At 43.2% G+C, this 22,236-nt stretch overlaps 1 protein-coding gene across 1 annotated transcript; it reads left to right on the forward strand.

Annotated features, from left to right (window-relative positions):
- Nucleotides 1-901: 901 nt before the first annotated feature.
- Nucleotides 902-21,329, forward strand: LOC119463781 (39S ribosomal protein L52, mitochondrial-like). The gene is made up of 5 exons (XM_037724609.2): nucleotides 902-1,058; nucleotides 2,819-2,903; nucleotides 6,970-7,037; nucleotides 11,021-11,085; nucleotides 21,056-21,329. Exons 1-5 carry the CDS (start codon nucleotides 980-982, stop codon nucleotides 21,230-21,232), a joined length of 474 nt encoding a protein of 157 aa, XP_037580537.1. The 5' UTR covers nucleotides 902-979; the 3' UTR covers nucleotides 21,233-21,329.
- The last annotated feature ends 907 nt before the right edge of the window (nucleotides 21,330-22,236 follow it).

Raw genomic sequence — 22,236 nt, forward strand, 5'->3', positions numbered from 1 at the left:
TACGCTTCGATTATATTTTAGTTAGCCTGGGAGCAGTACCCAGAGGCGGCTATAACTCTTTGTCAGAAGCGCGAAGATGAACAGGTTTAAATAGGTTTTTTTAGCGTTTTAGCAATTTCAGCTATTGTCCTGAGGTAGCATAGTGATTGTTTGTCTACTAAAATCAGTCTATATGTGCAGACTCTTCAACTTCAAGAATGCTGTTACACGCCGAAAGAAAATAGTGGTGCTTGTTGCCACAACAACCTATGCCACGCTGCCTCCACGGCTACCTCAGCTACAGTAGGCTACAGGAAGGAAAGCTCCTTGCAGATATGCCTTAACGTCATGCTAACTCTTCTAGTGCACGCGATTGAAGCCGAGTGTGGTGGCCCAACACGAGATCGCACGTCGAAGTGCGCGGTTGGTTTTCGTGTTCCCGTTCTGCAGGCAGAGCTAGGGCAGCCGAACAAGCGCGCACCGAATAAAAACTACTGGCATAGCTACTGGGAATCAAACGTCTCAGCAAATCTCGATTCTTGATCCGTGATCTCGAGTTCTCGACCATCTCGACGCAAGAGGTCACGTGTTGGGCCACCACTGCGCAAAGTAGTGTGTAATAGAATTGACTAGTACACTGGTATGGCTTCACGCAGCATTCGCTCATAGAATAAAGAACCAACCAAGGCTGGCTGCGTGACGTAATGCTCTCTCCTACTTTTTGATACTGTACTTTCTGATGTGCTACCGCTAAGCTACCCATCCAGCCACCGTAGCTAAGCACGGAAAACTTCCTCCTCCATGCCGGTAAGACTGCCCTGCACCAAAGCTACGTAGAAACTTTGCCTGCACCCGCTTAACAGCGTAAGTCGCAAGTATATCATTGAGGTCAGCAAAAATTATGCATTTGATCTGAACACTCAATTGAAGATTGACGCAAAGTTTATTTCATTACCTGATTGTCCAACGTTAACAATTTCTGCGGTCCTGCAGTTCAAAGATGGCAGCGCTCATCAGTTGTCGTGCACGGAATACATTGGGTAAATGCTTTCAAATTTTGCAAGGGACCGTTGCAAAAGGTACGTAAAAAATGGTGCCCTATTGTTGGGAAGTGCCTCTTATGTGACGTAGTTATAAAACGATGTATATTTAATTCATTTGAGCTATCCGCTGTTTGCCTGGCCTTAGTGTTGAGTCGCCACCGACCGTACAGCCTTGCCAACGCCTCCTTTAGAGGAGGCGCTGGCCTTGCTTAACTGACACTAATAAACTGTTGCTGTAATAGCGAAAAAGGCTTACAGGCCTAATTTGCCACATGTTATCTTTTGACAGCGCACAATACATGTTGACGGCTTCTGATATCCCCTGTCTCGCGAGCCCCAGGCCTGCGCATGGAGCCCCGTATGTCGTCGAAAACGTTTTAGTAAATAGAACCACTTAGAGGATTTGGGTAGTTGCGGGCGCTGACCAGATCGGTTAAGTTCGCTATTTCTACAATTATTCGTAGTTTCTTGAGCATACCAATATAGTCATATCAAAGCGGAAGATGAAATGACTTGGTGAAGACACTTTAGGAACCTCGTTCTCCGTGTTTCAGTCTCCGTGTTCTCGAAGTTCCGTGGTACAGAAATCTATGAGCCTACCGCGTTTTCAGCAACAAGCGAAGGGCTTCTATTTATGAGATACTTCTAATTGTAGTGATGAATCTATAAATGTAATGAGGCGCAGCCGCAATTATATCAGGTCCTTTCTTTCGTGACACCGATCGGAGGAAGTTAATAAGCAAGTACTTCTGCAGTTTTCTACCATTCATCCTAACCTTCCAAAGTTACTGAACTAGCTACATCAGCAGTCAGCACGTAGTGACCACTGCCTAAGGATAGCTTATCATGATCATCATTAGCCAATTTGAGTTCAGTGCAGAAATACGTTTTCCTGAAGATTTCTGGTTACCCCAGTCCTCTTTAAACCAAACCCATTACACGCCCCTTACTGATCACTCCGTCTCATCCTCTGCCACCCTCAGTTGTGTTTCTCATCCCTTGGCACCCATTATGTAGTTACTTTAGTAGAAGGAAAAAAGTTATCCGTTGTATGCATTTTATGAACTGCCTGGCTTAACTTTTTTTTAAATCTTGATTTGAATATAATTTACTCGCATCTCTAATCTATGCTGATGCATGTCTATCTCAAATTGTTATGATTATCATTTTTCGTTTATTGCTTTATGATGCCTTGCTAAAAAACTTAATTTTATTTTGATAGCTAGCTCTTGAAATTATTGACTTTGTTAAGTGCATAACAGTACTACTTACATGGCAAGTTCCCATAAAGTTTTCCTCTCCAGGTTTTGACATTGCAAACAGACAAACATGGTGTATAGATCATGTGCTGATGACCGTGTCTGCAAAGTATCAAACCACTGCATGGCATGAAACAGCTGAAAGCTCATGCGACTTTTCTGTCAAGCGGCTCTGCTTCCTGCCAGAGAATAAAGGTCATACATGTACAAACTTCTGTACATCAGACGCACTGCCTGTAATGTCTCCTATCATGGCACGTGACTTCTATAAATAACGCATTGCAGAATGCTCAAAACAGCCACCAGAAGTGTGCTGTCCAGCAAAAAATAGAACAAAAAAGGAGAAGGTGGGGGCTCACGTGATGCGGCCCCTTGGCTCCAGTACACTCAACAGTATCTGACCAAAAGCAGCTCTTGTTATATACCCATTCTTTTGGAGTTGCTTACATGTTGACTTAGAGGAAATAGGATCATATGACTATGAATATTTTCTGCAGAGTTCCACTTCCATCAGTCATGTTTTGTTCGTTTTGTCAGGTCTAGTTGTACAGCCATTCCGAGGTGCACGTACCAAGCCGAAGAAATCCCTGGGACTGCTGCGCAATCATCATTGGAGGATAGCGTGAGTGTCAGCATATATTTTTTTGTCACACTCGTTTTTGAATTCAAAAACATGTTGATCGTCAAGAAACAAGTGCGAAACATGTATCTTGTTTTTGTTTTTTCTCAACTGTTTCATAACCATTTAAAGAACACTGCCACATCTGCGGGACTCCATGTACAGTCGAACATCTTTATAATGAAGTGCTTGGGGCCTCCGAAATTATTCGTTATGCAGGTGGCCTTGTTGTAAAGGTTGTGCACTGCACAGCTTACATCAGAACCGGGGCAGGATTGTTCCTTTGGTATACATGTCATTTTGTTGTAGAGGTGTTCGTTGTGAAGGCGCTAGAATGTATTTCCTTTGGAGCAAACACTTTTGTACCATGAAACCCACTTGCCTGCTGTTGCTGCTTCATGGTGACAGCAGTATAGACTATTTTAGGTGGCCGTGTTACAATCCACAGCCTGAAAGCTTCATGATATCTTCATGGTGCATACAGTACCAAACAGCTTATCTTTCCCTATAATTCATTGCTCATCTGGGACAGCAGATAGGTACATGCAGAAGAGGTTTGAGAAGAAATCTTATAGTGGATACTCATAAGCGGGCCCAAACCAATGGTCTCAAGTATGTAATAGATATTCTCTGCTTTTGCTACAGGAATGCTAACTTTCCAAAAAGTTAATTTTCTGACCTGTAGCACCCTTGCTATACCATTCATCCTAACCTTCCAAAGTTACTGAACTAGCTACATCAGCAATCAGCACGTAGTGACTGCTGCCTAAAGATAGCTTATCGTGATCATGATTAGCCAATCTGAGTTCAGTGCAGAAATAGGTTTTCCCGAAGATTTCTGGTTACCCCAGTCCTGTGTCAGTCAAACCCATCACAAGCCCCTTACCTGATCACTCCGTCTCATCCTCTGCCACCCTCAGCTGTGTTTCTCATCCCTTGGCAGCCATTATGTAGTTACTTTATTAGAAGGAAAAAAATTTATCTGTTGTATGCATTTTATAAACTGCCTGGCTTAACTTTTTAAAAATCTTGACTTGAATATCATTTACTCGCATCTCTAATCTATGCTGATGCATGTCTATCTCAAATTGTTATGACTATCATTTTTCGTTTATTGCTTACTTTATGATGCCTTGCTAAAAAACTTAATTTTCTTTTGATAGCTAGCTCTTGAAATTATTGCCTTTGCTAAGTGCATAACAGTACTACTTACATGGCAAGTTCCCATAAAGTTTTCCTCTCCAGGTTTTGACATTGCAAACAGACAAACATGGTGTGTAGATCATGTGCTGATGACCGTGTCTGCAAAGTATCAAACCGCTGCATGGCATGAAACAGCTGAAAGCTCATGCGACTTTTCTGTCAAGGAGCTCTGCTTCCTGCCAGAGAATAAAGGTCACACATGTACAAACTCCTGTACATCAGGCGCACTGCCTGTAATGTCTCCTGTCATGGCACGTGACTTCTATAAATAATGCATTGCAGAATGCTCAAAACTGCCACTAGAAGTGTGCTATCCAGCAAAAAAATAAATAGAACAAAAAAGGAGAAGGTAGGGGCTTGCGTGATGCGGCCCGCTGGCTCTGGTATGGAAGAAGGCAGGAAAGGAATGTCGCTTGCGGATGTAGTTGAGGCAAAGGGAAAGAGTGTCTGTGTTGGCAGCATGGCGACACAATATTGCAGTTTTTTCTATCTCTTCGACTGATTAACGATTTGAAAATACTTGCAGAAAAATAGTCCCTAGACAGCACTTCACCACTTTCATTGTATGACCGAAATTTTTTATGGGGCCTAATGAGGGGCCTTGTAATGAATCTATTCAGAGGATTTGTGCATCATCAGCTTTTAGCAGTGCAGTGTGGCCTTGATACAGCATTCTTGGCTAGTGTGCCCTATGTACCAGGTGCACGAGGTATTTTAGAGCACTATTCCTTATCGCCATAGACACCAGCAGGCTCATCATATGGATGGAAACAACTTTATTATGGAAACAACTTTATTAGGCTCATCATATCTATCTAGGCATGCTGCTTCTTGTTGGTTGACCCCTTATCATTCATACTGCGCAGTTCAAAGATGGAAGTGTACAGGTTGACGCTGGGAATGAAACGCTATGCAGTCCTCGTCGCCCTGGCCGTACACCACAGCGACTTGGAAATTGCCACCTTTCTGAACGTAGTGAAGTCTTTCGTTTACAAGGTGCAGACAGAACTGATGTGTTCTGGCGGTGACGTGGCATCTGTGGCAAAAGGGAAAAAGCACAGTCAGCGGTCAGACGTCGTCAGAACCCCTGATATTCTCCGGCGGCTGCAAGCCATCATGAATGACGACCCAGGGAAGTCAATGGGGGCCATTGCAAAGTAGCTCTAAGTCGCAGAGTCGACTGTCAGGCTTGCTGTGCACGAGGACTTGCGGTACCATTCTTGTGTCATGAGGAGGGGGCAATTCATGTCCGATAAGATTGGGGAGAATCGTCTGCTTCGGTCCAACCGCTTGCTAAGCAAGCTGAAGAGACCTGAGGAGCCTGGAATGCTCTGGTTTTTTTCAGATGAAAAGAACTTTGACCAAGACCAAAAAGTTAACCGCCGTAACGACAGGTGGCTTTGCGCAAGCGCTGATGAGGGGTCTACACTGATGCACACAAAATTTCCGGCGTCTGTGATGGTGTTAGCCGTCGTCAGCAATGAGGGTGACGTCACGCCGCCACACATTTTTTCCAGAAGGACTCCGTGTTAATGCTGCCGCGTACATGGAGGTGCTTGCCACCGCTGTAGAGCTCTGGATAGAGACTGTTTCGAAAGGAATACCTTCTGTTTTTCAACAAGATTCGGCTCCCGCCCACTCTGCCTGCGTCACCCAGGAGTGGCTGGCTGACAACTTCTACAACCACATCACTCCCAACTTGTGGCCTCCTAGTTCTCCAGATTTAAATCCGCTCGACTACTATGTCTGGGGCGTCGTTGAGAGAGAGGCCAACAAACAGCCACATAATACAAAATACGCGCTGAAGGCTGCCATTGCTGACTCAATGGCCAACATCTCTAAGGACCACCTGCCTGCAGCCATTTCCGAAGCTGAATTTAATCAGTTATTGCTGCAGATGGCAGATTCATTGAGTAATTGTGGAAATAAACGGTAAGAGAAGTACTTTCCAAAGTTTGGTGAAAATGTCTATTTTTGCTGGAGATATTCTTCTCTGCCTGAAGCCAACATTGTGTTCTCAAATACCTCGCGCACCCGGTATGTCAGCATACTTGATATTGTATTAGTATCAGATGTGTTTACCAGGTGGCAGATCATTTGTTGCTGCTCTCATTTAGTAAGGGAGGATGTTATTGATTATTTGTTATGAACTAAAGCAAAGGGGGTTATGTGTAATGGTTATTTGGTCAATAGCCACCTATTTCAACAGAACGAGCAAGTGGTGAAAACTTGGTGTTGATGGTCGTTTAATGTCGGGCTGTATTACTCCAGCAGAAACCTTTTTTTTTTTTCTGGGACCATTAAAAAATGCAATTTGTTTCTGATGAAACTGGTGTGTTGCAAAATTGCTGAGTTTTATTTATTTGCCCCTGTAAAGCATTGATGGCACTGCAGTGCTCAATAAAGAACATACTGTATTTATTCAATTATAAGGCAGTCACGATAATAAGGCGAGGGTGCAGTTGGGGCACCAGAGAAAAAGAACTTGTGTATGCACACTACTATCAGGCGATATAGAGTAGCCTACGAATGATTCAGACTCAGTTGGGATTGCCCAAAGTACTGATAATCAGAAGCCTCCAGAGTAATCAGAATAATCAGTGCGAGTTATATGCAAATTTAGCTTTGAGGTGGGACTTGGAAATGTGGGACTTGGGGGGGGGGGGGGGGGCTGTCTCTCCTCCTCACCTTTCCTTCCCTGTGGTGGTGCAAGTGGTGCAAGTTTACTTTGCCAGTGGTGTGCAACACATTTACTATCATATCACTTCCAGGCACACCATGTGTGTTTTGCTGTGGTGAGAGAGGGTAATAGTGTTGGTACTTGTTTAATGTTAGTAAACCAATAATCTCATTTTTTATTTTTCAGAGCTGGTCTTCCCAGGCGCTGGAATGAAACTCGTGAATTTGCTGACACACCAGACTGGACATTCAATGGTACACCGCAACATTTTGTTTGTTGTCCTTGCACGTGACCCATTTCTGATCCTTGCCTTCAGTAACCTTTGCAGTGTTCTTGATGCACTGTGTAATTTGAGTGGTACTATTTCCTGTTAACGGGGCAGTCCAATGGAACTTGGAGGAGGACTAGTTTTTTTGTGTGTTATGTGAGTTACTATACAACTACCAAGAAAGGATTAAAAGAACACAGGATGACACTTGATCTGTGTTCTCATATTTCATTGATACTTTCTGTGGGCTTATAGCACAGCCTCAAGTTAGGTAGAGTGAAAAAGCACTATTTAAAGCACTCTTGGATGTACATCATGTAGCACTGCATAGCACTTGCATCTGACAAGTGCGGCAGGGGGGTGGGTTGGTAGAGTTGCATAATGAACAGTGCAAGAAAGACAGGGACTAAGAGAAAATGGACGTGACAGGCGCTGACTTCAAACCACATTTTATTCAAAAGCGCACAGAATATATACTTGTCTTGCCCCAGTGATCTCATCAAAGCAAAATCCGCCGTGGTGGCATAGTGGCTAAGGCGTTGTTACTAAGCCCTAGGGCGTGGGATCAAATCTCGGCCATGGTGGATGCATTTCGTTGGGGGTGAAATGCAAAAGCTCCCATGTACTGTGCATTGGGTGCACATTAAAGAACCCCAGGTGGTCTAAATTATTCCAGACTCTCTCACTACGGCGTGCCTCATACTCAAATCGTGGTTTTGGCATGAAAAACCCCAGACATTTTCTTTTTCATCAAAGCAAACCAAAAAAAAGTAAGTTTTTTTTGTTTTTGTTTGCTTTTCAAGAAGTTTTCGCCACAAGGTGCATCTGTATGCACTTTCTTGCACACATGTCCAATGATCATGAAGGACCGAAATGTGGGAAAATAGTGAATAGGCTCTTATTGCACCACATTTACAAATCCTCCAATCCAGGTATCTCAAACACTTGGTCTTCATGTGGGCCTCAAGGCTCTTTTGTGCTCTCCATCTTCCACAGAATGCTGTGGTATGCCTTAGGGCACCAGGTGCTATTTATCGGGCCTGGTATAGCATTTGTGTAAACTTAGCAGGCTGCAACACTTTAGCACTCTGTTAGCCGCTACTTCCGTGCATTGACAATATGGAGGACAAGGAGCAATGTTTCTCTTGCTGCCCCTCTCTGGTAGCTGACAGATTCATAGTGGATGTGCCACAGCAAATGTGGCATCGCAGTCGTTTGCATGTATTGTACTGCTTTCTGTGCAAGGACAGTTGTGTTCAGGAACTGCACACCATGAGATGCTGTCATTGGTGCCAAGCAACTTGAGCGACAGCCTGGTTGGTTGTTGAGAAAATGGTCAGCTTTCCAGTGCAATATCGTGATGGCCACTTTACTTTATGGAAGCCTGTGCCTAAGCAGGTAGGTAAAATGCGCTGAAGTGCCTCGTTCAACTCTAAAATGCTAAAATGGAGTAACAACTTCATACTGCATTACCAGCAGTTCACCTGATTTCTATTCACATTACTGCGGCACTTTTGATCTTACAGCGTATGGAATAAAAGCACTAGTTTGAATTTTTGGTGCATTCGTTCCAACTTTACGCCGTGTTTCCTGGCACATTTCTGTTCCCTAATACATAACTTACAAAAAAAAAAAAAAAAACACGAACTGTGTCATGTCTTCAAAAGGACCAACTTGTTGTGTTTCTGTCCACTGAGGCAAATAGTGCACAATACCATATGCAAGAAGAAACATGAATAGCCCAGTAGCAAGTTGAAGAAAAAAAGATTATGCAGATTCCACGTACTGTAGTAGTAATCGAAGTTAAGCGAAGCATTTTGCAGGTACATAGCTGGCTATGGCATGGACCCTGCGGCAGTGCACCTCGACTGGCTTCGTGGCTCTCTCGATCACTTCGAGCAGGCACTCATTGCGGAGCTCGGACATGGAGAGGGTCAGAAAGAATGTGGGCTTGCCTAGCTGCTTGATCATTGCGAACATATTCCCCTTCCTCTGCGCCTAGGAGTACCCCAGTAGTACGCCATCCTCGAGCTGCTCAAGTAAACCTTTGAATAACGAAATACCAGAGTTGACGTACTTCTCGATGAAGCTGCGATCTTCCGAGAGCTTCTTTGTGAGTGTCAGGAACTGGTTGGTGTTCATGGGGTGGGAAGCTTGCTTTTAAATCGCTGTTTGTATGGGGTGTTCCGTAGCTGACATGCCCGGATCTTACGCGCGCCACCTGGCTCGGCGCAGGTAGTAGTAGTAGTAGTAGTAGTAGTAGTAGTAGTAGTAGTAGTATAACATTTATTAAAAAAAATACATCCAGGTTCAGTGGGTGGGTCCCTCAGTCCAGGGCCCCACTGCCTACTGTTGGAGTTTTGCCCCAAAAGGGGTGATTGGATTTCTTGTGGCCGATTCTGGCACGACCATGTGATGTGGTCAAGAGATGGCCGCCCCCTGCACCAAGGGCAAGTGTTGGGGTACCGGGTGGGGTGTATGTGGTGTAGTCGGAGTAGGTATGGGTATGTACAGGTTTGTAGTCGGTGCCAGTCCCGCATTTGCGCTGAGTCCAAGGATGGGTCTGGAAAGCTATACCGTTGCCTTCCTCGTCTCTGTGCCTCCAAGATATCTTTTATTGTGATCGGAGATTCTACGAGAGTGTGTTCCGTCGCTCGGATGCTATATTCTCGAGCGAGGCGGTCCGCCCTCTCGTTACCCGTCACTCCGGCGTGCGCCGGGTACCACGTAATAGCGTGGTGTTCCGTGAGATTTCTTCCTAGGATTTTCATTGTGAGTTTAGGCAGGGTGCCTGTCATGAAAAGGCGACATGCCGACTGCGAGTCAGTTAGTATTAAAGCAGAACGTGCTCTATTTTCAGCGTCACATAGCCTCTGCTGTGGCCACTGACTCTGTCCCGACTGTTGCGGAAATAGTAGTTTGAGTGTTTGTGGCTACCACAGTGAAAGTTTTGCTATCTTGTTTACACGCGTCCGTGTAATAAACCTCCGGATTTCTACCGAACCTGCGTTCGAGTGTCCTGGCCCGTGCAAGGTGCCGTTGTCTGTGGTATTTCTCGCTCATGTTTTTAGGGATTGGGGACACAGAGATCTGAGCTTGTGTGTCCAGTGGGAGCAGTTCTGTTTGGTCGTTACAATGTGCCGCTCTGAGTGGATACGGCGCAGGTAGTATGCGAGAATCAGAGGTGAGAGTCGGATGACGAAATTCGAATGACAAAGACGCCACGACCACGCCGGCAGCGCGAACATGAGCATGTATACCCAGCGGCACAGGATTGTAGGCACCGCCAGTCCTGTGGCCTAGGAGGCTAGATAGATAGATAGACTGACAGACAGACACACTCGAAGTGCCTGAAGTTCGCGAAGAATGCTTTGCATTAAAAAATTGTGAACTGCTGGAAATGAGTCTGCACAGTTGCACTCTATTTTAAATTTCTGGAGATGCAAAAGCAATTGTAAGTGAGCTTAAGAACAAGGTACGGAAAATTAAAGTGGTTGTCACACTTTTGCTGGGACACCAAATGTGTCAGCCCCTCTTGGCATAGCAAAGCCAGGCAAGCCTTGGTTGGCACCAATGATGGCATCTTGCAATGCGCCACAACCGATGACAAAAGTGTCCTCATGCATGAAGCAGTATAGTGGAAGACATGCAGGCGGCTGGCTGGGATGCTGCAGTTGCTGTGACACATCTACCATGACTTTGCAACCTGTTGGGGAGCATCAGCAAGAGCATCACTGCTCTTTAATTCCAGCAAGCACCGGCAACAGTAGAATTGCTCTGTGCCTGCTCTGCAGCCTGCATATTTTTACGAAGGTGGTACCTGACATGAGTGTGCGACCCCTGCTTGGATTGGTTGACCCCTGAAATCCCTACTGTAGCTTTTGTTTAGTATGGCAGGTAATGAATTCAGGCAGTATGTGTGTGCTAGTATGTTTCTTTCCTTTGTAATAGAGTGATTCTCATTTACAGATGGAAGGCCGACTCCATTGACTGGGAAGCAGAGGAAACGATATCTCCAGCAATTGGAATATTGTGTAAGCTCTGCAACCTCCCCTCCATTTGTTTCTTGCTGTTTACTTTTTTTCATAGCTACACCAATTTGTAACAACATTAATTGGATTATAATTATAAACATATACTCTGCAGCTGCTTGCAAAAAGTGCACTGCACAAAGGAACGTGTACAAAGGCATAAAAAAGCAGTGGTTTAACATTTTTTATGAAGTGGTCAACTAAATATTCTGTTGACCTTTTCATGGTGCCACAGATACCTACTTCGAGATTGTGGAACAGTATTGTACACTTGCTTGCTTCAGCTAAGTTTGTACTCTACCAGCAGGCATTGGAATTGGGCAAGTTAGCATGAGGCTTGCATGAATAGGCTTGCAACCATGTGTGATGATTATGTCCAAGGCAAGAGTGATGAAACGAACTTTTTTTTGTGCATGACACTCAAGACTTCCATGCGCCTTTTGCCAACTGTCCCCAAAGAAAGATACTCTGAAAATGGAGCACCTATCAGCAGCTGTGACTGCATTGTCTATTGGAAAATGAGTTGTTTTTGCTGTTTTCTTTGTTGTGAGAAAGAACTTGGCTAAGTTGGGCTTATGTGACCAACTAATCCAGGAAAAGCTTTTAGCTTGCTACAGAGTTAACTGAGAATCGGTAATCATCACCGCTGCTGCTTTCCCCTGCTGTTGGATTTTAGAGCACCTGCCTTGTGGAAATAGATGATGGCACAAACTCATTTGGGTGGCTTTTCCATCTGTTTGATTAACAGCCACAATGTCATTTGACAGTTTTGCATACTAAGGGCATGTCACGTCACCTGCCATTTGCCGTGACGCAGACAAGTCTCCTTGTAAAAATGTTTGCTCCAGGCTGAGCCTTGTTTTGTTCATCTACTGTTTAATGCCTCCCATTGTTGCATTTGTCAGATAACTGGGACATTGGCCATCTGTGATGGATATTTAATCTGTTTTAAGCTCAGCTGTCTCCTTCTGTTGCATAACATTGAGCGAACATCCTGCAATGTTTCCTGCCATCCGCAGCGGCTTCCTCTAAATAATAATGCCTCCAAACATATCACGAATTGCTGCATGAGTTGAAATGCATTAGTCGCTTGTCATTTATATGCACGATGCGTCAGCCTAACGCTGATGCTGACACAGTGCTTATGCCAGTGAGCGGCTGAGTCCTGGGTACACAGCGTCGCTGAAATGCCTGTTTGCTGTACTGTGACGGAAACAAATGCTGACAAATCCAACAAGTGACAGTAGTCACGGTTCGACTGCCATTCGTGCATACAACATTAGAGAAACAATCTGCAGATAGTCGTGGGAGTGTTCTCCAGGAGGCATCAGTTGCTAAATGGAAACTTTGCGAAAAACAAAAACTCTGCCTCGGTGCTTGCACCAACAACAGTCTTTCACTATTGTTAAACCTTAAAACTCCCAAGCTCAAGCTGTAATTGTTCTAGCAACTTGTACCAATATCGCCAAGGATGAGTCCTACTTGTCCACGCCACACTTTTCATTGGTTTATTTGACATGAACGAGTCACGCGAATCTGCTCGTCTCACCCGCCTACTGTTGAGATTGGGCACTCGTGCATATTAGTTTGTAGTTTACATTTGTTTTGCTGTGATGTGTTGAGATATTATTATTGAAGACATTTATGTATTGCGAGAAAAACTGTGTTTCTCAACACAAAGTGGTTATTCAATGTTTTCATTGAGGTCAAGGAACAGGGCCTTATTTCTTTTATTAATGAGCATGCTACATGGAAAACCTCGGGGAAGTGAAAGAACATTTGGAAAAAATTTTCCAGTTTAGGAAAGATTTAAAAGGGTTAAACTCGGCCAGTCTTGTTTATCAGCACTTCTCTGAGTGATATGAGTCTAAACAGATGAATGAGTTTGTAGATAATTTCTGACATTTGCAGGCACCATAATTTTAACGAAGTGCCTATGTTTTATGTTAAGTGAGCAACAAGTAGGGGGTCCTCGAATGCAATTAATTAGGTGAACAAATGTCAGCAGCCATTACGGTTGCAGCAGCTGCTACAATTCTCATGCATTTGCAGCAATGGCACTCGTGTAAGTTTTCTTAGCCAAGTCGAGGCTAAAATCAGGTTGGCAAAGAGCAAAGGAAATTAGCTTTTCTTTTAAACTATATTTGGCCACTATAAAAAACGTGGACATAATTTATCTCATGAAGTCAGTATCTCTTTAATGTATTAGCATGGCACAAGAAATGTTCAAACAGGACATGGAAAAAGAGGCATGCACAGTCTGTTGTGTTAGCTAGTGCATCCCTTCTTTAAGTATCTTTTGAAGATGTGGCGTTGCTAAAGCATACTCTGTAATGAATTGCTGAAATGGCTTACTCACTCAAATTTTTTATCTGTAAGACACATGCTAAGGGCCACTTATTGACCATTTAAAAATTTTCTCTTGTCTTCTATATCTAGGCTACCTTTACTGTCTGGTCCACAAAATTTGTGCAGTAGCCTTAAAGGCACCACCAACCCCATCTTAAGGAGACCCCCTTTGCTTTGGTGCAATATAATATGTATAATAGACAGCAGTGAAAAACAGGAACAGAGAAACATAATTTTTTTTAACTGCCATATAAAGCCAGTAACAGCAGAAATCATATAAGGCCTTGGCCTCATTTAATCGAAATTAGTAGTACCCAATAGAGTTAAACAGCATGCAAAAAAAAAAAGTTATATTATGGGTCATTACAACTCAAGTGTACGAGGTGTTTTTTCGACCATTTCCGATACTGCTGAAAAAAAATTGTGCTAGGGAAATAGGTAATAGGGAAAGTAATCGTTCAAGCGACTTTTTACTGAAAAAGTGTTTCTGATGCCGTGAGGGTGCTTCGAAGGTTGCCCACACAAGTGAAACTATATTGGATAGAAAAATTTCTACAAAATTATTCTTTTGACCTATTACTGCGAAATATTTTTTTATATTCTGTAGATGGCACTCTTTCCTAAATGTACTTTATAACTTTTAGTTTTGAATAACATTAACTTTATTCATGAGAAAAAGCCACAAATTGCTGCATAATTAATAGTTTTAGAGAAAGAAATCATTGTTCCATGAGGAATATATTCACAATATGGGCTTGGTATGTGTGTACAATAGATAATAAAAATGCTCTGAGAAGAAATAAAACCTAAACATTCTGTTAAAATCGTGACAAAAGTGGAAAAAATGACATTTCAACTCACTTTGTGGCTTCATTTTCACAATGTAGCGGCCCAAGTAAAAATGTGGCCTAATCGGCATTGTATAGTAGGCTTCGCTTCCAATTTATTTAGAAAGCATTAAAAAAGTAAATTTAGTTTTAAGGGAGAAGAAATTTTTTCAACTGCACACCACGTTTGTGGGCATTTTACCCCAGGTCATTTGACGTGTTCGTTTCTTTTCTTGTAAATGCAATAGCATTCTTATGCTTACCCAATGAGAAAAACCGTCCGTCCGAGCTTCCCGTAAAACAATCGCTTTCAAGACAGCGCCCGCAGCGAATTCACCTTCATGCTGCCTCGCTTCAACGCCAATTAAGCGGCGAGAACATAGCACTCATGAAGCTATTACCACTATTACTGCACTCTCTGCCCCCATTGCAGATCGCTTTCAAGATAGTGGCCCGTGCGTCTTGCTTCAACGCGAATTAAGCCAGACTAAGTGGTGAGAACACAGCATGCATGAATTTTATCAGCAGGCACCACACTGTGTCCCCATTGCAGATTGCTTTCAAGATAGGGGCCCGCGCGGCCGTGCCATACGTAGCTGCTGCCGGGGAATGGCTGGTCACGGTTGATAATGATTTGACACGGATGGATGAGGCGCTAAAGAGCGATACTGGCTTTTAATGACCGGAACGTCATCAGCGCTGGCGCCGCCACCTGCAGTAGTTTACTTGCCTCATCAATTCACCTTGTGCCGCCATCTGCAGCAGTTAATGTTGCCGCAACGCTGTCGTTTATACTGGTCGGATCAAGTTTCATAACATTGATAATGACACCGGGCTGCGTGGAGATGAGCAAGTGGCACAATGCTTACGCATACTTAGACAACTCCCAGAGGAGTTCCTGCACGAATTTTTTGATGGCAAGGTCTTCTTTGGTGACTTGAGATTCATTTGGGGTTTGTGGTGTCTGGCTTTCTTGCCACTTTTGTCTCATAAATTAGACGAATTGAGGCATTCTATAGTTGGGTACAACTTAAGAAGGCAGGAGAGGCTTCGTCCAGATGACCAAAGCGTGGCAGCCGCTTGCGTCCGCGACTAAAGAAATAGTCCCGCTCAAGAAATTGTGCTTCTAAAATGCGTGTTTATTGGTATAAATGAGACTTTATATCTTGATGACTTTGGTAGAGCTCTCATGATGGTAATGCTTTCTCGTGATAGTAATGCTTTCTCTCGCGAATCTGGCGAGAAAAATATAATTCCGTGCCTTTTACAACACTGCGCATTGTCTCCTACGGTTCAAGATCAACGGCCGCAGGCATGTGTTTATAAAGTGCAGTCACTGGTTTAATCCACTTTCGAGCAAAACAAAACACCATGGAACAAACATGCAGGGCGTTTGTTTGCAGTGATGTGTTGCCGCAGAATCCTGTTTTTAGACAAAGCATAGTGTAGCATCACCAATGCTCGCTGCAATCTTTCTTTGCCGGATCAAGGCTCAGAACTAACGCACGCAGCACAAATGGTGCAGCGTAAGCTCGAAAAAATATTTCCGGCATGATAGACCACCACAAACAGTTTGGGAATTCACTCTGAGGCGCAGACTTAATATCTTTTTAGAGAAAGAACAAATTTTTCCATGAGGAATATATTCACAATATGGGCTTGGTATGTGTGTACAATAGATGCTAAAAATACTCTGAGAAGAAATAAAACTTGAACATTCTGTTAAAATCATGAGAAAAGTGGAAAATGACATTTTGATTCACTTTGTGGCTTCATTCTTGCAAAATGCAAAAACGCTTACTTACCTTGCTTTGAGTGCGTAAAAATTTAATGTGATTAACGAGAAAGCCTGGGGTGAGTCATAGCCTGTATGCGAAGTGGACTTGTCTGAGTCTGATTCTGGTAACGCGACTCGGCCCAGTTTGAAGCGCGGGTGGCTATGTTCTCTGTTGATGGGGTCACTGGCCGTCCGGCTCATTACGTCAGTCTAGAGTGCGCTCTCATATCTGGAGACTCGTGTGCATCCGCCTTTGAGGGGCAAATGCTGCTGCCTTCTAAAGTTGTACCCAACTATAGTGTATGTAAGGCAAGAAAACAGGTGTCAAAACAAGGCTTAGAATGAAAAAGACGCACAGAGTTAGTGTAGAGTTATGTGGGCAGATGTGGATTTAATTTTGCCGTTTTTGTACTAATTACTCATTACTTCTTTTCCATACATACCGGATTTACTCGAATCTAGGCCAACTCCGACTCTAAGCCGACCCCCCAAAGTCCAAAGCCAGAAAAAAAAAAAACTTGCCTCGAATGTAGGCCGAACAAAAAAAGTGAGGACAGGGTTCACAAAATGAAATCAGCATTTATTGAATTTGAACATGCCGAGCTCATTCTACGTCATTATCGCTGCTAGTCTTGTTGCTATCTTCCTTATCGCTGCCATTTTCAAACAGTGCACTATATTCAGTGCCATCAAGCGCACTAGATATGCTGCACTTTTTGAAGGAGTGCACGATCAAAGTTCCTGGGTAAATGTCGTCCTCCTTGCGGCGCACGCAAAAAGCGTCTCCCATTGCCCCCTCCAACGACGGACGTTTTTCTCATCGATGCCAAAGTCCCGTCCGGCTTGAACATTTGACGATGCCTCTGCGGTTAGCACAACTGTTCGTTGGAAAGCGGTACTATAGTGGCATCGCCTGTTTGGTGCCATTACGATAACGCCACGCCGCACGCTGATACACCATGGCTCCCTCCAATGACGGATGTTTTTCTCATCGATGCCAAAGTCCCATCCGGCTTGGAACATTTCACGATGCCTGTGCGGCTAGCACAACTGTTAGTTAAAAAGCAGCGCTATAGCGGCGTCGCCTGTTTGGTGCCATTACGATAACGCCACGCCGCACGCTGATACACCATTGCCCCATCCAACGACGGACATTTTTCTCATCGATACCGAAGTCCTGCCCGGCTTGAACCATGCCTCTGCGGCTAGCACAACTGTTCGTTAGAAAGCGGTACTATAGCGGCATCACCTGTTTGGTGCCATTGTGATAATGCCACGCCACGCGCCGATGCTAAGCCATACCGATACGACACAGGTCAAAATGGCGACATCGCTCGTGTACTTCAGTTGGCTACTGGCGCTGCTAGTAGCAGCTGCGATACTGACTTTTCTAGATGGCGCTAACTGTGCACCATATTTATCAGTTTCAGTTCAGTTAAAAACTGGCGCGTTTTTCAAAATCCTCGAATCTAAGCTGACCCTAGAGTTTTTGTATATGAGTATTTGAAAAAAACTGTCGTCCTAGATTCGAATAAATACGGTAGCTCTACGCTAACTCGGTGCGTCTTTTTCGTTCCAAGCTTCATTTTACCACATGTTTTCTTGTCCTATGTGCACTAGAGGGCCTCAAATCTTCTAATTTACGAGAAGAAAGTGGCCAGAAACCCAGACCCCACAAACCCCAAGTCAATTTGAAGTCGCCAAAGAAAACCTTGTCTTCAAAAAGAAGCAGCAGGAGCTTTATGTGGGCGAGTTGGTGTAACATACTTGAAGAATAAACAACGCAAAAGTTTGACAAGGGCGAAAAGAAGACAGGTACAACGGACGGGTGCTAACTTCCAACTAAATTTTATTTGAACAAACAAGGTATAAATACATGAAAAAAAGAATTTCCCCCCTGTGACATCATGAACTCTCTATCGCGTCAATCTCTCTCGGAAAGTGCCACTGATCGGCCGCAAATGCACATGCCCTCGGCCCTCGCAATGTAAAAAGTTTCTAGTACCTCCCTTTCTAGTCTATCTCTGGATTTGAAGCTCACGTTAATGAACATGCATGTGTATTGGGAATACGAGCCAAGGTTGAACAAGCAGTTGATATCGTATGACAGTGCCCACTCCAAATAATAAAAATAGGAGTTGCAATGACGTGTCTAAAGGAAGCACTAAATAAATCTTGCGTTCACACTGTAGAAAGCAGCTTTAACAACCAGGTTACAAGGCTGACCCAAGCCGGTTTCCCGTCTTATTTAGTTACTAGCATCTGTGATAAGCTTCTTCAAAAGATCAAGCAAGCAAAGGAGGGAATTAACAAAGAAAAACCAGATAATAGGAGGAAGGTGCACATGATCCCATATTGGCACAGGGTATCCCACAACCTCAAGAAGGTTGCGCAAATGTACAATGTTAATATTGTCTTTAGTGCGCCATGTAAATTGGCCAAGATATGCCCGATGGTGACCAAAGCAAAACCAGACTCATGATCTAAGAAGCATGCAGCGCAATACACATGATGCACAAGAAATGTCGTCTATGAAATCCCCCTAAGCTGCAACCAGGTATATATTGGGGAAAACGCGGTGTTGCTACAATGAAAGGGTGAGAGAGCACAACTGGGCTGTAAATAACAATGCGAGAGGTCATTTGGCTGAACATTGTAAATGTCACAAATGCCGTTCGAACCTTTATCACACCAAGTTTCTGGTGCGTTCTGGAGGTAGACTAGAAAGGGAGATGCTAGAAGCTTTTTTTATTTTGTGGGCTGAGGGCATGTGCATTAGCTGCCCGTCAGTGGCACTTGCTGACAATGAGATTGCCTTTCTGATGCGATAGCGAGTTCATGACGTCACGGGGGACAATTCTTTTTTTTTGTATATTGTTTCTTCATATAAAATTTAGTTGGAAGTTAGCACCCCTCCGTTGTACCTGTCTTCTTTTCGTCCTCGTTTATTTTGCACTGTTTTTTTCTTCAAAAAGAAAGAAAAGGAACACGTGAAATGTGCCGGGCTAAAATGCCGACCGATGTGCTGTGCAGGGAAGATGAAAAAAAAGGTGTTCCGTGCAACCTTGTGATTGTGCAGTTCAAAAATGTTTTTCTCGCTTACAACAAAGTTTACTTTTTTTTAGAACTTTTAGATAAATTGGAAGCAAAGCATACAATACAATGCTGATTAGGCCATATTTTTACTTGGACCGCTACATTGTGAAAATGAAGCTCCAAAGCAAGTCAGAATGTCATTTTTTTCCATTGTCATGATTTTAACAGAAAGCTTAGGTTTTATTTCTTCTCAGAGTATTTTTATGATCTAGTATACATACCAACATACCAAGCCCATATTGCGAATATATTCCTCTAGGAACAATTAGCCTTTACTCTAAATATTATTAAATATGATGCAATATAAATTAAAATGAAAAGTTATAAACTAAAATAGTCATGAAAGAGTGCAGTTTGCAGAATATATAAAAAAATTTGCTGTAATAGGTCAAAGCAATAATTTTTTAGGATTTTTTCTGCTTGACATAGTTTCACTTGTGTGCCCAACCTTTGAAGCGCCCTAACTGCATCAGAAAATTTTTTGCAGAAAGAAATCACTTGATACTTTCTACATTGAGGTAAAATGGTATGATTTTTTTCTGGAGAATCGGAGATGGTCGAAAAAACACCTAGTACACTTGAGATGGAATGACCCATATATGGTATATATACAGGGTGTTTCAGTGAACACTTTCAAAAATCCTTAAAGGTTGCCCGTGGCAGAAGCACAATTCTAGTTCATGAGCTGGTCTACTCGAAGAGGCGGACATTACTTGCACAAGAAATTGAAATGCATAATCGACTAATTAACAAAAATTCACAAATTAAGTTAACTAATTACCTGATGGTCCATATTGCAATTTACAAATTGTAGCCATGTAGTTCGCAAGGCACTTGGAACAAATTCTTGGGATGACAGCAGTTTCGAGATATTAATTCACGAAGTTTGCGGAGAAATGCATTGGCGTTGCAGGTAATTTCTTAACAAAATGTCGCTTTATTCATTGAAGCACATAATTAACTGGAGCGCCAATACATTTCTCCGCAAAGTTCAGGAATGAATATTTCGAAACTGGTGTCATCCTGAGAAATAATTCCAAGTGGATCCGTTTTGCGAACTCCACGGCTACAGTTTGTTAATTGCAATATGGGCCATCAGATTATTAGTTAGAAACTTAATTAGTGAATTTTAGTTGATTAGTCGATTATGCATTTTAATTTTTTGCGCCAGTGATGTCCGCCTCTTCGAGTAGACCAGCTCATGAACTAGAATTGGGCTGTCTGCCACAGGCAACTTTAAATAAATTTTGAAAGTGTTCGCTGAAACACCCTGTATGAGTGATGGCAATAAGCGCATTATAAAAACTTGCAAACTGGGACGAAGTGAATGTGGCTTTGGCGGTGAGTCAAGTAACCTTGTAAAAAGCAATGCGAATTTGACCTTAAAAATGCTTGCAAGATGTAAGAGGCCACTACAGTGAGTAACCTTTATAATACCTCTAAGGTCCCGTGATTAGAGGCATTACTTAAATGGGCAGATGTTCTTTTTTTGTCAAGCATTCTCCAGCATCCCTACCCTGGTTTGAGCAGGGGCAGATCCAGGGCATCCTCAAGGAGAGGGCCGTTGTCATAACATACAGTAAAACAAGGGGAAGGGAGGGGAGGAGGAGGCTTATTGCCATGATGTCATGCACATATAAACATATTAAATTATGATGGTTCACCACAGGGCTGCCTCTTGTTATTTTCAACAGTATTCTGCTGCCAGTTCACATATAATTGGACACTTTGCCGTTTTTTTTTTCTACTGTGAAGCCTGAACTGTACATCTGCATCATGATCTCATTGCCCATTCTTATCTATGGTTGGTCCCGTTAAACTTGCAAAAGTAGGGTGCTGTAACAATGTGGGGGACGAAACAGACCTTTCTTTTATCTTGTCAGTGAGATGGTCATGTCCTGATTATGTATTTTTACATTTTCAGACAACCATTGTCAAGTATTTAAAGGAAATCAATGATGCCCAGGAAGCAAATGTGCGTGTTGCTCAGGAAGAGGAGGAGGTCAAGAAGCGTGTTGCTTCTGGAAAGTTCAGGCAGAAAGGCATTCATGAACTGAAGATACGTCAGCCAAACCAAACAACGCAAAGTGCTGAAACGTAGTTCATTTGAACTGAAAAAGTAGATTTTGTATTTCTGTACACGTGCTTGTTTAGTATTAAAGTAAAATTTGTTGCTGGTATTGATTTGCCATGAGTCAGTGAAGTGGTGAGAGTGGCTTACTGCTTGCATAAACTATCGCATGTTCAAGGAGGTTATTATGTAGTAATACTCCACCTGCTTTTCTCCTGTGCAAATCTGGCAGTGCTAATAGGCTTGAATGGACCGAGAAGCCATGTGATGACTCAGCGGCTGTGACGTTCGTTCTGCTGCCAAGCACAAGATAACGGGTCGAATTTCTGGTAGTGGTAGACGCATTTCAATGAAGGCAGGATGCAAAAATTATTACTTACCTTGCTTTGAGTGCGTCAAAATTTGATGCGTTCCATTAAAGAGAAAGCCTGGGTGAGTGATAGCCTGTAGGCCAAGTGGACTTGTCTGATTCTGGTGAGGGAGCATGGCTGAGCAGACTTTAAGCAAGAAATATAATTTTTGAATCAGTCTTTAGGAGCTCCGTTTATTTTGCCGACCTATAGGCTTCTGCACATCTAGCTGAAGCGGCAAAACAACAGTGCAGTGCGAAGGTGAAGTTGCTGGGAAACGTGTGTGCCTGAAATGCACAACAAATTGCCTGTGCGTCCATCTTTTAGAGATGATTGCGAACTTTAATGCTATTAGCAATCTATCTTATGGTTGATGGGTAATAGTTGATGACATGTTTTATATAATGATTATTATGAAAGGTGGCATATGCCCAGTGACCTAATTTGGCATCAAAGAGGTTTATTGAAGAGTGGCTCATACCCAGAGACACATACCCAGCAGTGGCATAGCCAGAAATTTTGTTTGGGGGGGGGGGCTCATGTTGCAGCGCGGCCTCCTCCATATAGAATTTGTTTAGGGATCAAATGCATGAATAATAACTGCATTGCCAATGCCATTGTATATTAGACGCTGCAAACGAATTATTGAACGCTACACACTGTCAAGTAAAATATGTATTTTCT

Source organism: Dermacentor silvarum, chromosome 1 (assembly GCF_013339745.2).
Source record: "Dermacentor silvarum isolate Dsil-2018 chromosome 1, BIME_Dsil_1.4, whole genome shotgun sequence".
Classification (NCBI taxonomy): domain Eukaryota; kingdom Metazoa; phylum Arthropoda; class Arachnida; order Ixodida; family Ixodidae; genus Dermacentor; species Dermacentor silvarum.